At 49.1% G+C, this 15,565-nt stretch overlaps 1 protein-coding gene across 1 annotated transcript in view; it reads left to right on the top strand.

Annotated features, from left to right (window-relative positions):
• Positions 1-15,565, top strand: part of TTLL6 (tubulin tyrosine ligase like 6) — a 56,989-nt gene that overhangs the window by 20,921 nt on the left and 20,503 nt on the right. Inside the window, exons 8-14 of the mRNA XM_017854053.1 lie at positions 596-739; positions 1,664-1,749; positions 6,222-6,447; positions 7,735-7,910; positions 9,847-10,035; positions 11,212-11,383; positions 12,361-12,639. Of these exons, the coding sequence (XP_017709542.1) occupies positions 596-739; positions 1,664-1,749; positions 6,222-6,447; positions 7,735-7,910; positions 9,847-10,035; positions 11,212-11,383; positions 12,361-12,639 (1,272 nt within the window). The remainder of the gene's footprint in view (positions 1-595; positions 740-1,663; positions 1,750-6,221; positions 6,448-7,734; positions 7,911-9,846; positions 10,036-11,211; positions 11,384-12,360; positions 12,640-15,565) is intronic.

The following is a 15,565-nucleotide window of genomic DNA, read 5'->3' on the forward strand; positions in this document are numbered from 1 at the left end:
TTTTTTTTTTTTTTTTTTTTTTTGAGATGGAGTTTCGCTCTTTCGCCCAGGCTGGAGTGACGTGGCGTGATCTTGGCTCACTGCAATCTCTGACCCCTGGGGTTGAAGTGATTCTCCTGCCTCAGCCTCCTGAGTAGCTGGGATTATAGGTGCCCACCAACACGCCTGGTGAATTTTTGTATTTTTAGTAGAGACGGGGTTTCACCATGTTGGCCAGGCTGGTCTCGAACTCCTGACCTCAGATGATCGATCCATCTGCCTCAGCCTCCTAAAGTGCTAGGATTATAGCCCGGCCTCAGAGGACTGTTTAATGTTTCTCTGTTTAATTGCCAAGATACTTCTTAGAGGTGGTTACTCGTGTCACTTGACAGATGAGGAAACCAAGGCACAATGTGGTTTAGTGACCTCCACAGGGTCACATGTTGGGACCCAGAGCGCAAGTCTCCTTGTTCTTCTCTCTGACCCTGGACAAGCCTTCCCTCCACAACACTAGGCAATGTTGGAGCCAACTCCATGGAAACAAGGCAGGAGCTAGTGATTTTTAAGTGTAAATTTCTCCCCTAATGCATGTCTGACTTCTGTTCTCTCCTTCCAGCCCTTTGTCATTGATGGGTTTAAGTTTGACCTACGGATTTATGTACTGGTGACATCCTGTGACCCTCTCAGGATTTTTGTGTACAATGAAGGACTGGCCCGCTTTGCGACGACCTCTTACTCCCGCCCTTGCACAGACAACCTGGTGAGCTAAGGAGACACACTACCTCACCCTATCCCCATAGCATAATTAAAAAAAAAATCCTAGTTAAATCCACGTTCTCAAGACATTGTGAGGGTCATTTGTTGAGCGCTTGCTATGTGCCAGGTTTCATTTAGCCCTCCCAGGAGTGCTCAGAGAGAGGGATGGTTATCCCCATTTTACAAATGACGAGATTAAAACCCAGAGCATAAGGGACTTGTCCAAGGTCACATAGATAGGAAGAGGTGAGTCTGGGGCTTGTGGCAAGGTCTGCCTGACTCCAAAGCCAGAACCACAGTTCAGGGGTACTCAAGGAGAAAAGGCCATGGGTGAGCAATCCTGCCATCCCCGCCTTTCCTGGATCCCCAGGACTCCTGAAGTTTTTCTCAGGCTGTGCACAACCCAATCTCATAAAGAATTGGAGTTTTCTTGTTTTTTTTTTTTTTTTTTTTTTGAGATGGCGTCTCATTCTGTCGCCTAGGCTGGAGTGCAGTGGCGCAAGCTCAGCTCACTGCAAGCTCTGCCTCCCGGGTTCACGCCATTCTCCTGCCTCAGCCTCCTGAGTAGCTGGGATAACAGGTGCGCACCACCAGGCCCAGCTAATTATTGTATTTTTAGTAGAGATGGGGTTTCACTGTGTCAATCAGGCTGGTCTTGAACTCTTGACCTTGTGATCTGCCCACCTCAGTCTCCCAAAGTGCTGGGATTACAAGCATGAGCCACCGCGCCCAGCGGAATTGGAGTTTCTTAGGCTTGAGGCTGCAGGACACCCCTTCTTACTTCCTCTATTTTGCCACACAAAATAAGCCCTAAAACTTCCTTTTCTTTCCATCCCTTCAAGCTCCAGGGGCCATGGGAGGGCACAGAGAGGAAGCAGGGGGCCTGCCCTTCTGAGCTGACCCCACAGATATGTGTCTCTTTCCCCAGGATGATATCTGCATGCACCTGACTAATTATTCCATTAATAAGCACAGTTCAAATTTCAGTCGAGACGCTCACTCTGGCAGTAAGAGGTAAGGAAGAGGCTTCATTTTTCTTTCCTTCCCCTACCAACCTCAGAACTGCTTTCTGGGATTCTACCCAAACCCTGTCAGTCCCCATCAGTGTTTCCATCTTGGGTCACATGGTCTGAGAAAGTACTTCTTTGCTTCGCAACCCAGAACAAATTCCTTCGTCTCTGCCCTCTTGGCTGTTAATCATTAAAAGAAGGCCCCATCGTAAACCCTGGGAGGCTGGGAGGAGGAGAGATAAACATGAGCTGTTTCCCCAGCAGAATATATACACACACCAAAACATACCCTTATTACAGTTGGCCCTTCTGATATTTCCAAAGCAACAGATATTTACTGATCTGCCACGTGAGAAGGACTTGCCAGGCAGTCATTGCTTGGCCCGTGTTCCCCCGGGTGTTGCTCCATTAGAGATTCCCAAATGATGTGTCACGGTGCCCTGACATGTGGCTAGCTGACTTGAAGATTCCTCAGAAGGGGGGAAATTGAGAGCGGTTCACGACAGTATCTTCACGACAGGCTTTTCCATTCCTGTTATTGTCTAATCAGGTCTCATTTGAGTTTTAAGAAAATGGGAGACTGAAGAATGTGAACTTGACCAGGTGAAGGGGGAAAGGGAAAAGGAGCAAGTATTTCTGAGGCTTCATGTGTGTTGGGGTCTGTGTTTGGTGCTTTCTGTGCATTTTTTATTGCTGAATCTTTCTTTTCTTTTCTTTTCTTTTTTTTTTTTAGACGGAGTCTCGGTCTGTCACCCAGGCTGGAATGCAGTGGCGCGATCTTGGCTCACTGCAACCTCCACCTCCCGGGTTCAAGCGATTCTCCTGCCTCAGCCTCCCAAGTAGCTGAGACTATAGGCATGCGCCACCACACCCAGCTAAGTTTTGTATTTTTAGTAGAGACGGGGTTTCAACATGTTGGCCAGGATTGTCTTCAGCTCTTGACCTCGTGATCTGCCCTCCTCGGCCTCCCAAAGTGCTGGGATTACAGGCGTGAGCCACCACGCCTGGCCTGTTTTTGAATTTTTTACAGCAACACTATGGTAAAGGCATTGCTATCTGCTCTCTGTAGGTGGAGAACTGTGAGTTAGGTGCCATCTCCATCTTACAGATGAGGAAACTGAGTCTCAGAGGTTGCGTGAGTTACCCAGGTCCCACAGCTGTGACTGCTAGACTGGGTGGAGAAGTGAGGTCTGTTAGACCCCAAAGCTCATTCTCTTTTCTAACACACCAAGCTTCAAAGGACCACTGAACAGGCTATCAGTTTGGCTTCAGACTATCAGAGAGGCATGTGACATTTCATGACCCCTTCAGTGGCAGCATTCCAAAAAGCACACGGAAAATCACTAAGTTAAGGCTGCTTAAAGGGGATGTGGAAGACTGGTGGGAGGCAGTCTCCCCCTTTTCCAGAAGATGTCAGCCACCTGTGCTGCCTGAAGCTCTGCCACTTCCTTCTCTCCTCCCCACCTGGGCTGTGGGCACCAGCTGGGCCTCTTGCATTGCTGCGTTCTGAGCGTTGGCACTTTGGGAGGTCTAGCTTGTAGTCCCGGCTCTGACACTTGCCAACTAAGCTTGGACAAGTTACTTCATCTCTCTGAGCCTGCACTTCTTGGTCTGGAGGATGAATGTGATGAGACTCCCTGCCATGCCCTGACACCTCACAGGGTCTCTGTGAGGTTCAAATGACTTGTGATGGCAACATAGACAGTGTGCGTGGTTACTGTCATTTTTCGTTAGCCTAAGGGCACGGAATGGAAAGGTTCTCATTTCCCTCCTCCAGTGAGAACTGGCACCCCAACAGCAGGCTCTGGGCCCTCGGCTGTGATGGAGGAGTGTCTTGGGGTAGTAGAACTAAGGTGAGGTTGCAAAGGCTTCAAGTGTTGTTCTGCCTCTTCCATTTCCTTCTTCCTCTTCCTCTGTTCATCTCCCTCTCACCCCACGGTGCTTCTCCATCCACTCTCTCCTGGAGCAGCCGCCTGCCCCCGTGGCCTCCGCCTGCCCTTGCTGGGCTCAGCCTGTCTCCCTTGGGCTCCAGGTCCATCTCTCCTCAGTTCCACCTGGATGTCTTCAACTCAGCATTTCCCAGTGTGGGTGTGTTCTCTCTCCTTGCCTCCACCCCAGCACTACAAATTGGTCTCCCTGCCCAACTTCCCCATCTCTACCTTCTCATCTCCAGGGCTGGAGAGCTTAGACATTTCTTTTCCTAGTGATAATTTACATACTTGAAACCACTTAATCCTCCTCAAAACAACACTATGAAGTTGGCATTATTATCGTCCCTATTCTGCATATTAGGAAACTGAGATGTGAAAAAGTTAAGTAACTTACCCTGGGTGGCACAGCTAGGAAGCTGGGATTGAAACCAGGGCTGCCTAACCCCCGAGTTGGTGCCCTTACCCACTAAGCCATGCTGCCCGTACCATCCACTCCATGGGCAGGGCACTGTCTTTTTTTTTTTTTTTCTTGAGACGGAGTCTTGCTCTTGTCACCCAGACTGGAGTGCAATGGTGCGATCCCGGCTCACTGCAACCTTTGACTCCTAGATTCAAGCGATTCTCTTGCCTCAGCCTCCTGAGTAGCTGGGATTACAGGCTCCTGCCACCACGCCTGGCTAATTTTTTTTTTTTTTTTTTTTTTTTTTTTTTTTTTGTTTTTACAGCCCTCATGGTCAATATCAGCCATTGCCCATAGCTGTTCTTTACCCAGGGCACATTTGCCTTTTGTCCGTAGTTGTGCTTCGCTCCTTGAGGGTTACAATGGTGCCCTGGCCTTTGGGGTTCTTCCCATAGTGCTGGGCAGAGTTCTTATTTCCTCCTTTCCCTCCCATTTTGTTTCTCCTTTCCTCTTCCTCCTCTCCATCTTTTGAGACAATCTGCTTCTCATACTGACTGTCTCATCTGTCCCAAAGTTGGCAGTTGAGGTCAACTGCCCTCCCTGTCAATACCCCACTGGGGCACAAACTCAGGAGTAGTGCTGCAGTCACAGTGAATGAGAAGACAGGAAACCTGAAAACCTGGCAGGATTCTCTGGCAGACACCAAGCCATCTTCATCTTTCAGTGTGCTCAGCACATGGCTGGTATTAAATTGAATTGACTCGCCACTGGGCATTATGAAATTATACAATAAAGTATATCCATTGTGATGAGTCCTGAGTCATCAAGAAAATGTTATGTTATATGTTGTTGGGGAATTATATAATCTATTTCAGGAAAATTTATTTCCCAATTAGGCAAATTAAATACATTTTTTTCCACTTGAAAAAAATTGGCTTAAAGCGATCTGGAAAATCCATTTATGTGCAACACTGTTTTCTGACAATGGCAGGTGGAGGAGGTGGCCTCTATATTGAGTAGCCTTGGCTTATCTGTCTTTATATAAATGCATCCTTGGTTGTTTCACATGTGTGTTGACTCCCTGAATGGTCCTGAGGCTTCCCATGACAGAGGTGACAGTTTCTAGTGTCCCTTCCTTGCATGAGGCTTTGCATGCACCAAAGGCCCTTATCAAATGCACATTGTCTGGCCGACCCTGCTTCCTCCTTCTTGACCCCTTGGGCTGGGGTCTAGTGAGCTTTTGAAACTGCTTGGATGAGCCGTGTCTCTTGTCTTTTTCATTATTTCTGCTGTTCACTCCCCTGCACCTCCTCCTTCCACATTGCCACTTCCACTTTGGCTCTCTGTGCACATGTATGTGCATGTGAGGGGGCAAATGTGTATCCCCACCACTGCCTCTTGGATTTGTGAGATCCGTCCTCTCTCGGTAATGCCCAGCTCAGAGCTGGCTGAGCACCCACTCAGGTATTTCTTCATGAACTGTTCCACGTGAGGTAGACATCTCTGAGTTCCTCTGTGATCAGGCGACCCCCAGCTGTCTCTGTTTGCCCGTGACTGAGGGGTTTCCTGGAATTCAGAACTTGCAGTTCTAAAACTGGGACAGTCCAGTTTGCCTGGCACAGTTGGTAACCTTATCTGTGGACATGCCCTGGGGTGCCTTTTCCTTGTGGGCAGCCCTAAAACAAGACTTCTGTGCCAGAATCCCCTCAGATGGCTGAGGTGGGACCCAGGCATCAGCGTTCTTAAAAGGCTGCCCACATGCTTCTAATAAACACCAGAGGCTGAGGAATCGTTGCTGCCAAAGTAAAACCATGGTGTCGGGGGGGGGGGGGGGGGGGTTTCTTGACTCATCCCTTCCCCTGCTGATAGATGTTTTGTGGGTCACAGTGAGAGTGTCCTGACCATGTCTTATGTGACTGCATCCGCACCCACCCCAGGACTCTGAAGACTTGGAGGGAGTAGTCCTGGGATTCCTGGGACCTCCTCTGGCTCTGACACAGCCCAGGTGTCACCCTGGCTCCTGGGTGTTCGTCCCTGCTGGCTCTGGAGCTTGTCTCCACCAGGAGTTTCTGGTTTCCAGCATGCCATGGCCTCGGGTGACCAGAGGTCAGCTACACTGCCTCCTGGCCTGTGGTTCCCTTCCAGGAAGCTCTCCTCCTTCAATGCATACATGGAGGACCACAGCTACAATGTGGAGCAGATATGGAGGGATATTGAGGACGTCATCATCAAGACCCTCATCTCGGCGCACCCCATCGTCAGGCATAACTACCACACCTGCTTCCCCAGCCACACACTCAGCAGCGCCTGCTTTGAGGTCCTGGGCTTCGACATTTTGTTGGACCGCAGACTCAAACCCTGGCTGCTGGAGGTAGGGAAGTTTGGGCGAGGGGCGAAAATGGACTCTTGTTATTGGGGCCAGCCCGCTTCAAGGATTCCGCCCTCCTGGCTTACCTGAATTGTTTCAACTTCCCAGGCCACTTCCTCCCATGGTGCCTGCTGCCTGGGGCTTCTCTCTTAGCTGAGAAGTGGCCACCAGAGGGGGGTAGACAGCTGGGAATTAGATAATTCCTTTGCCTTCTTGAGGTCCTCTCAGACAAGGAAGTGCTGATCTCAGGCACAGAGTGATTCCAAAGACAGCTCGACCTTTTGTAACAGAGTTGTCTCCCAGAAAGGGGCGTTCTTCGTCAAAGCTGGGTTGGCAACGTTCAGTATCAGACAGGAGCGACTGTGCCCCATTCTTAGGGGCCTGGACTACTCAGTTCACACACACCAGCAGAGAGTGTCCTGGGGCCTACTGCCACTGAAACGGGTAGGGGGCCATGTAGTGAGTTTCCTGCCTCCCCGAGACCCATGGGTGGTGAGAGGAGGAGGAGAAGCTTTCCTGGCAGCTGCCTCTCTTCCTGAAAGAATTGTCCCCAGGAGCCCTCTCACGTGGCCCTTCAGGGAGCATCGTGAGGAGCAAAGGGTGCTAGTGCCAGGTTCAGTGACACAGGTCAGACTTTGGGGTGGAGAACCCGAGACTACAGGTCAGATTCCTGCAGCTTTGCCCTTCTTCCATTCCCAGTCCTTATTTCCAGGTATGTTGGGAGGAAGAGGGATGTGCCTGTTTGCAGCCCTTACCCAAAGAGCAGAATGAGCCACCAGGAGCAAGCCCTTCAGAAACTTCTAGAAATCTGCAAATGTCACATGGTGCCTCCAAACAATACAGACTTTTCAGTGTGCAGGAATAAGTCCTTCCCTCCTCCTACCTGTCTCCCCTCCACCCTGGCCAGGCTCCTGAATGCCACTCCTCTCTACCTCCTGTGTCCGAGCCTGTCCCTTTGGATAGTACCACTTCCATTCTGCTCTCTGGATGCCCAGTGCACATGAGGGAACACATGCACCCCAGATGGAGTGGAACACACACACCAAAGAGAGGGTAGCCCTGATGCTCCCAAAGAAGAAAGGCCTGAGATAAAAACTGGTTTAACTAGAGGGAGTTATGCTTCCTCCTTTTTTCACCGCGACTCCAGTCCAGATGCTCTCCCCTCCCTTCCTCTCATCTTGGTAGTCAGGCCCTGAGGTGGGCTTTGGTAACACCCTGGAGGTGGCATCTCGGCCTCTCTGCTTTCACTTTGGATGGCTTTGTCACCAGTTGCCCATCTTGCCCTCACAGGTCAACCACTCTCCAAGCTTCTCCACCGACTCTCGGTTGGATAAAGAGGTGAAAGATGGTCTGCTGTATGACACTTTGGTCCTGATCAACCTGGAAAGTTGTGACAAGAAGAAAGTCTTGGAGGAGGAGAGACAACGGGGGCAGTTCCTGCAGCAGTGTTGTTCTCGGGAGATGAGGTACAGTAGCACTCCCCAGCCTTGGGGGGCTCTCTCTCTCTGACTCCCCTGCTCCCAGTAAGAATGGTCTGTCCCGGGCCGGGTGCAGTGTTCACGCCTGTAATCCCAGCACTTTGGGAGGCTGAGGCAGGAGGATCACCTGAGGTCAGGAGTTCGAGACCAGCCTGGCCTGGTGAAACTCCGTCTCTACTAAAAATACAAAAAAATTAGCTGGGTGTGGTGGCACACACCTGTAATCCCAGCTACTCAGGAGGCTGAGGCAGGAGAATTGCTTGAACCTGGGAGACAGAGGTTGCAGTGAGCCGAAATCACACCACTGCACTCCAGCCTGGGCGACAGAGCGAAACTCCGTCTCAGATAAATAAATAAATACATAAATAAATAAAATAACGGTCTGTTTTGGTCCAAATTATGACTCGACAGCCTACTAGTTATGTGGCCTTTCTGTCACTTTTCTGAGCCTCAGTGATCTTTCTATGAAATGGAGCTATGATACATAAGGTAGTTGGGTGAATGAAATGAGATAATGCATATAAAAGGCTTAGCAAAGCACTTGGCACTATAATACATATCGAAGGGTATTATAATCTTGCCTGAGGTTGGGGGGGGGTCATTTTAACAAATGATAATCCCATTTGGAAAATGAGTTTATACTGGCAGAATGTAGCAGTTTGAATAGTTTTACTTGGAATATTCCTTTGTTCCTAGAAATAGGAGATTAAGTTACAGATATATAGCTATATATAATGGATAGAAATTAATTAATATTATGTGAAGCTTTAGGAATTACCAGCATAAAAATAAGACCATTCGTTTATTTCTACCGTTAAGAAAGATGTGTCTGTCCTTCTCCATGTTCCCATGTTGCCAGGAGCTGACATCCCCTGCTTCCTGCTGGGAAGCACTTGCCTTGTAACTGGGGCTTCCATTCTGTAGAGAGATTGTAGTGTCAGGAGACTCTGAGCCTAGTCAAGGGGATCCTTTGTTGCTTTTCAGACCCCACTACAGCCCCCTGCACTCCTCATGGGCAGAGCCAGTCTAATCCTTTGGGGTTGAGTTTCTGGAACTGATGCCGTAAATAGCATTCATGTTTGGATGGCACCATGTTTCTCAGGCACTTGCACTGTCTTCCCTGTAAGGAGTGGGCAGCTAGGTAGGGTGGAGTGCTGTGTGGCCTTGTTCTGGAAGCCAAGGAAATCAAGACTCCAGAAAGGGAACTGACTTTATAAGGTCACACTGCTGGTAAATGACAGCTCTGGACCCAGAGCCTAGTGGGTCTGCTGCCTGGGATTCCAGGATGCCTTTCTCCATGTCCTGCCATCGCTAAACTCCCCGAGAAGGAGGCAGTGTCCTGTTGAGGAGCAGCTGTCAGGTTAAAGGCCTTCTCTGAATCAGTCTCCTCATTATTTGGCCCTGGATATTTCTGTGGCTCTGGGTTTCCCTGCTGTAAAAGGGGGCTTATCATTTCTCCCTACCTGACCCCCACTTCCCCAGGGGGCTGTGAGGAAGAATGAGATCATTGCAGCTCATAAACGGTCATCAAGGTCATCCAGGAAGCCCTCAAATTCAGCAAAAGTACAGCAGCTATTCTGTAGAGAAGGGTAATCAGGACTGTGAATGGGAAGGTGGTGACAGTCTGCCTAGTCAGAGCTAAGCCGAGTGGAAAATGGGTTTTACTTGGAACAGGACAGAATTTGGTGAGTTGTCAAAAAGACTGTGCTAACCAGCTCTTAGTGTATTATGGCGTGGGCTGTCCCAGGAGGGCTAGAATCTCCTTTCAGGGAAACAGTCATGCATTTATTTAGCAAACCCTGATTGGCCACCATGATGTGCAAGGCCTCCATCGGGCCCTAGACGACCTCCAGCTCGGGCATGTCCCTTCCAGGCTTTGTCCCAAGAAAACTTGACAACAGCCCCATGTTCTGCTTCCCAACAGGATTGAGGAAGTCAGGGGTTTCCGAGCCATGCAGTTAAAGAAAACTGAAACATATGAGAAGGAAAATTGTGGAGGGTTCCGACTGATTTATCCCAGTCTGAATTCGGAGAAGTATGAGAAGTTTTTCCAGGACAACAACTCCCTCTTCCAAAATACTGTTGCTTCCAGGGCTCGGGAGGAGTATGCCCGGTAGGAAGACATCCGGGATGGGGTTGGTGGGGGGTTCTGGGGATTGTCTGTGATCTATTGGCTGACTGGCCTGGAGTGGCAGGGAGAGTCCCCAACCATGAAAGTTGCCAGAGCAGCCAGGCACCGTGGCTCATGCCTGTAGTCCTAGCACTTTAGGAGGCCAAAGCAGGTGGATGGCATGAACCCAGGAGTTCAAGACCAGCCTGGACAACATGGCGAAACCCCATCTCTACAAAAAAACAAAAAGGAAAATTAGCCAGGCGTGGTTGCCTGTGCCTATACTCCCAGCTACTCAGGAGGCTGAGGTAGGAGAATCACCTGAGCTCAGGGCGGAGGGGTGGAGGTTGCAGTGAGTTGTGACTGCACCCCTGCACTCCAGCCTGGGTGTCAGAGTCAGACCTTGTCTCAAAGAAAAGCAAAAACAGAAAGTTGCCAGATGAAAATCTGCCCTGGTCTCACAAGGACAAGGAATTGGAAGTTTCCCTGTGTGAAGTGGAGAGAGGTAACTCTTTCTAGAAACTGACTCCCGAGGATAGCTACCCCCTCAAAGCTGCCTCATGGATTCACACAGGCGTAAACTCCAGGAGCTGGAGGGACTCATCCACTGAGTCCAGTCCTCTCCTACCAGCTCATTTTATGGAAAGAGAGGGCAGAGCAGAGGAGTGGTCACATATAAAGATGATGACAGAAGAGGGACCAGAACTCCCCTGTGTCCTGACTCATGAGACTGAGTTATTTCTGCTATATTATGTCACCTTTTGTCCACTCTCAGCATCCATTGGCTACAGAGGCCCAGCACATGAAATGGCCCAATATGAGATCCTTTGGCTTTAGCCTCCTACCCAGACCCTCTTCCCGGCACCTGCCATGGATGGGAACTGGCCTGCTGGGAAGTGGGGAACAGATAGGGGTGTGGTGGACTAGGGAATAGCCCCCTTACTGTGCATCTCTCCTTGGGTGCTGTTCCCACACAGGGGATGGTATGCTTGGCAGAATGATGCTTTCCTCCACACCCTGCTCCTTAACCTTCAATCACTTGTGCAGACTGGATATGTTGGAGAAGGGAACGTGGAACTCGCTACCTCTTCGCCCAGTCATGTCCATCCCTCAAGGAGAATGCTTGCCTGCGCAGCGCATCCCTAACCCCCGTGACATTCACTTGTTCTTCATGGGCAGGCAGCTGATCCAGGAGCTGAGACTAAAACGGGAGAAAAAGCCCTTCCAAATGAAGAAGAAGGTAGAGATGCAGGGGGAATCGGCAAGCGAGCAAGTGAGAAAGAAGGGCGTGAGGGGCTGGCAACAAAAACAGCAGCAGAAAGACAAGGCTGCCACCCAAGCCTCCAAACAGGTAAACCCGGATCATGGGGAACACATGTAGCCAGCACCCTTCCCCACCTGGGCCTGATCCGTTGGGGGGTGCTGAGGAGACCACTGCTCAGAGCCCAGACACACTGAAGGTCTACACAGAGGGCTTGGCAGCGACGGGGTAGTGCGGGGAGCCCTGAAGGCACACAGGAGCTGGCATCTTTTAGAGAATCCCTCCATCCAGGCAACAGAGGACTCTCACCGGTCTGTCCTGCTTGCCTCCTCCAGTAGGAGTAAGAGCAGCCAGGCCATGCTGGGAGGCTAAGAACGAACCTTATTTAGGGAACCTTACTTAGGGCTTCAGGAGTGCATATACTCCTGGTCCTCAACTGCAGCTTGGGTTGGAATGCTCCCCTCTAGTAGGCCAGGGCACAGTGGAGAGAGCAGGCTACTGGGAAGAACTTCTGGGAGCAGGACTCTCAGAACATTACATGGGATGCTGATCATGGCTAGATCTATCCTCCTCTGTGCAAAGCGTGGACCAGTCCTGGCTGTGGGTCAGCTGCCCAGTTGGCCTGTGGTCTGTTTTCGCCTTCTCTGCTTACCACTCTCTTCTAGCTCAGTGGGAAGATTCAGCTGAGTTTTCAATCCATCTCCTTTGTCTCAAAGACTCACCTGGATTAGAGCAGAGATTTTTGTTTCATATTATTTAACTTTGTTAGGGTCACAAACCCTTTAAGAATTTGATAAAAGCTATGGAATCTCTTGCCAGAAAGTACAAAATGCACAGTTTTTAAACTGAAATTTCAAGTGGCTCAGACCCTGTGAAGCTATGCACGAGTCCTGTAAGGGTCCCAGAATTCCAGGTTGAGAGCCCCATAGATAGAGATAGAGATAATTTTGCTATCTACTGCTTTCCTTCTCCTCATCTCCTTTGTACCTACCCCGGGTGCAGATGAATCTGGAAGTGGATAGAGCTGGGTTCTCATGGGCTGTGTGTTGTGGTTTCCTCCTCCCCAGTACATCCAGCCATTGACATTAGTGTCCTACACACCTGACTTGCTCTTGAGCATCCAAGATGAAAGGAAAAATGAAACAGACAGCAGCTTCCACGAGGAAGCCCCCATGAAGGAGGCCGGCCCTGTTTCCCCCAAGCCGACATCTGCGAGGCCCTCCAGTTCTGTACCAGACCTGAGGAATATCAGTCTCAGCAGCTCCGAGTTGGAGCCCAGTAAACCAAACTTCAGCATAAAGGAGGCCAAGTCTGCCTCTGCAGTGAACGTTTTCGCTGGCACTGTGGTAAGTAGTGAGCCGAGCTCTGGGAGGGAGTGGTGGGAGTCTTGCTTACTGGTCCTTTTTCTACCCCCAACTTGCTGTGACCCTTTGAGTAGGCCACTGAGCCTCCCTGGGCCTTGGTGTCTCCCCTTGAGAAGCCCACGCTATGGAATGGCATAGCTGCTGGGAGGACCAGCATTTAGGAAGGCGCTTTTGTGAGTCCCCTCTTGGGAAGCAGGTTATCCCCTGGAGTGGTTCCTAGAGCTGCTGTGGCAAATTGCCTCCAACTTGGTGGAGGCAACACCGTTTATTCTCTCATGGTTCTTGAGGCTGGAAGTCTGAAACCAAGGTGTGGGCAGGACCATGCTCCATCTCAGGGCTCTAGGGGGAAGATCCTTCCTTCCTTCTTTGCTTCTTGCTGGATTCTGTCTGGTGGCTGCTGAGTGCTTGGCAGTCCTTGGTTTGTGGCAGCATAACTCCAATCTCTACCTCTGGTGTCACGTGACTTTCTTCTCTGTGCTTCTCCTCTGTGTATCTTTGCTTTTTTCTTTTTTTTTTTTTTGAGACAAGGTCTGTCTCTGTTACCCAGGCTGGAGTGCAATGGTGCAATCTCTGCTCACTGCAACCTCTGCCTCCCATGCTCAAGCCATCCTCCCACCTCAGCCTCCCAAGTAGCTGGGACTACAGGCACACACCACCACGCCCGGCTAATTTTTGTATTTTTTGTCGAGAAGGTTTCACCATGTTGCCCATGCTGGTCTTGAACTCATGAGCTCAAGCCTCCCAAAGTGTTGAGATTACAGACGTGAGCCATGACGCCTGGCCTTCCTCTGTGTATCTTTACATGGCCTTCTTATAAGGACACCAGTCATTGGATTTAGGGCCTACCCTAATCCAGTATGATCTTATCTTAATTTGACTAATCATACCTGCGAAGACCCTCTCTCCAAATAAGGTTTTGGTAGTACACCTTTGAACTCAGCACAGGCTTAACAGTATTTCTCAAACTCTTTTGATATATGGACACCTTGTTTTGAAGGAAAGAAAACTCTCTCAGACCCCCATGGTAGACTTAAATTATTTTTATGAATATATACAAGCATAAAACCAGATATAAAATATTTATACTTAGAGCACTTAGACAACCATAGAACCAAACCAAAACAAATAGCACCAATAAAATTCAAATAAAAGCTGGGCGCAGTAGCTCATGCCTGTTATCCCAGCACTTTGGGAGACTGAAGCAGGTGGATCACTGGAGGTCAGGAGTTCGAGACCAGCTTGGCCAACATGGTGAAACCCCGTCTCTACTAAAATACAAAAATTAGCCAGGTGTGGTGGTGCATGCCTGTAATTTCAGCTACTTGGGAGCCTGAGACAAGAGAATTGCTTGCCCGGGAGGCAGAGGTTGCAGTGAGCCCAGATCATGCCACTGCACTCCAGCCCGGGCAACAGAGTGAGACTCTATCTCAAAAAAAAAAAAAAAAAAAAAAAAGATCAAATAAAAAATATTCCCTTAAGGTGACAGTTGACTTTCTATTTTTGCAGAAACGAAGTTGCCACATGAATATGGTACTAGGTGCCCTAGCACAGATCTCTTTGTGTTCCTCCCACTGAAGCCCACCAAGGGCTGACTCGGCTGTAATTACTGGAAAATCTTCAGCATTGTTGGGCCTTCATTTGGACCAAGTGCAGTAGAGAGTAGGGCAATGTTTTTCAAAATTTTAGCCATAGCCCACAGTAAGAAATCCACTTTATTTCACAATCCATCACCCTGCCCCATCTCCCACACACACACCTGGAAAAAAGTTTCTAAAACAGTGCTTAGGCATACTACATATGATACCTCAATTAACATTTTATATCCCGTGCTATTCTGTCTGTCCTATTCTTTGAAAAAGTACCAGTTAAGGCTGGGCACAGTGACTCACTCCTGTAATCTCAGCACTTTAGGAGGCCGAGGTGGGTGGATCACCTGAGGTCAGGAGTTCAAGACCAGCTTTGGCAACATGGTGAAACCTCGTCTCTACAAAAATACAAAAATTAGCCGGGCATGATGGCGGGTGCCTACAATCCCATCTACTTGGGAGGCTGAGGTGGAAGAATCACTTGAACCCAGGAGATGGAGGTTGCAGTGAGCCAAGATCATGCCATTGCACTTTGGCCTGGGCAACAGAGTGAGACTCTTTCTCAAAAAAAAAGAAAACAAAACAAAACAAAAACAAAACAAACAAACAAAAATATCAGTTACAACCTACCAGATTAATTCATGATTTCATAGGTTTACAACCCCATGGTTTGAAAAGCACCTTTAAGAGAGTAAGCTTTGCAATTTCATGATTTCTTGGGCATATGACACCAAAAGCACAGTGAACAGAAGCAAAAATAAGCAAATGGGACCATATCAAACTGAAAACTTTTGCACAGTAAAGGCAACAACCAACCGAGTGAAAAGGCAACTTGGGCAATGGGAGAAAATATTTGCAAACCGGGGCCAGGTGCAGTGACTCATGCCTGTAATCCCAGCACTTTGGGAGGCCAAGGTGGGAGGATCACCTCAGGTCAGGAGTTCAAGACCAGCCTGGTCAACATGGTGAAACCCCATTTCTATAAAAATGCAAAACCTAGCCAGCAACGGTGGTGCGTGTCTGTAATCCTAGCTACTCAGGGGGCTGAGGCAGGAGAATTGCTTGAACCTGGGAGGCAGAGGTTGCAGTGAGCCGAGATCGAGCCTGGGTGATAGAGTGAGACTTTGTCTCAAAAATAAACAAACAAACAAAACAAACAAGAAAGGAAGAAAGAAAGAAAGAAAGAAAGAAAGAAAGAAAGAAAGAAAGAAAGAAAGAAAAAGTATATATATTTACAAACCATGTGTCTGATAAGGGATTTACCTTAGTCTATTCAGGCTGCTATAACAAAATGCCTTAGACTGGGTAACTTATAAACAACA

The sequence above is a fragment of the Rhinopithecus bieti genome, unplaced genomic scaffold (genome assembly GCF_001698545.2).
Source record: "Rhinopithecus bieti isolate Rb0 unplaced genomic scaffold, ASM169854v2 scaffold_35856, whole genome shotgun sequence".
NCBI lineage: Eukaryota > Metazoa > Chordata > Mammalia > Primates > Cercopithecidae > Rhinopithecus > Rhinopithecus bieti.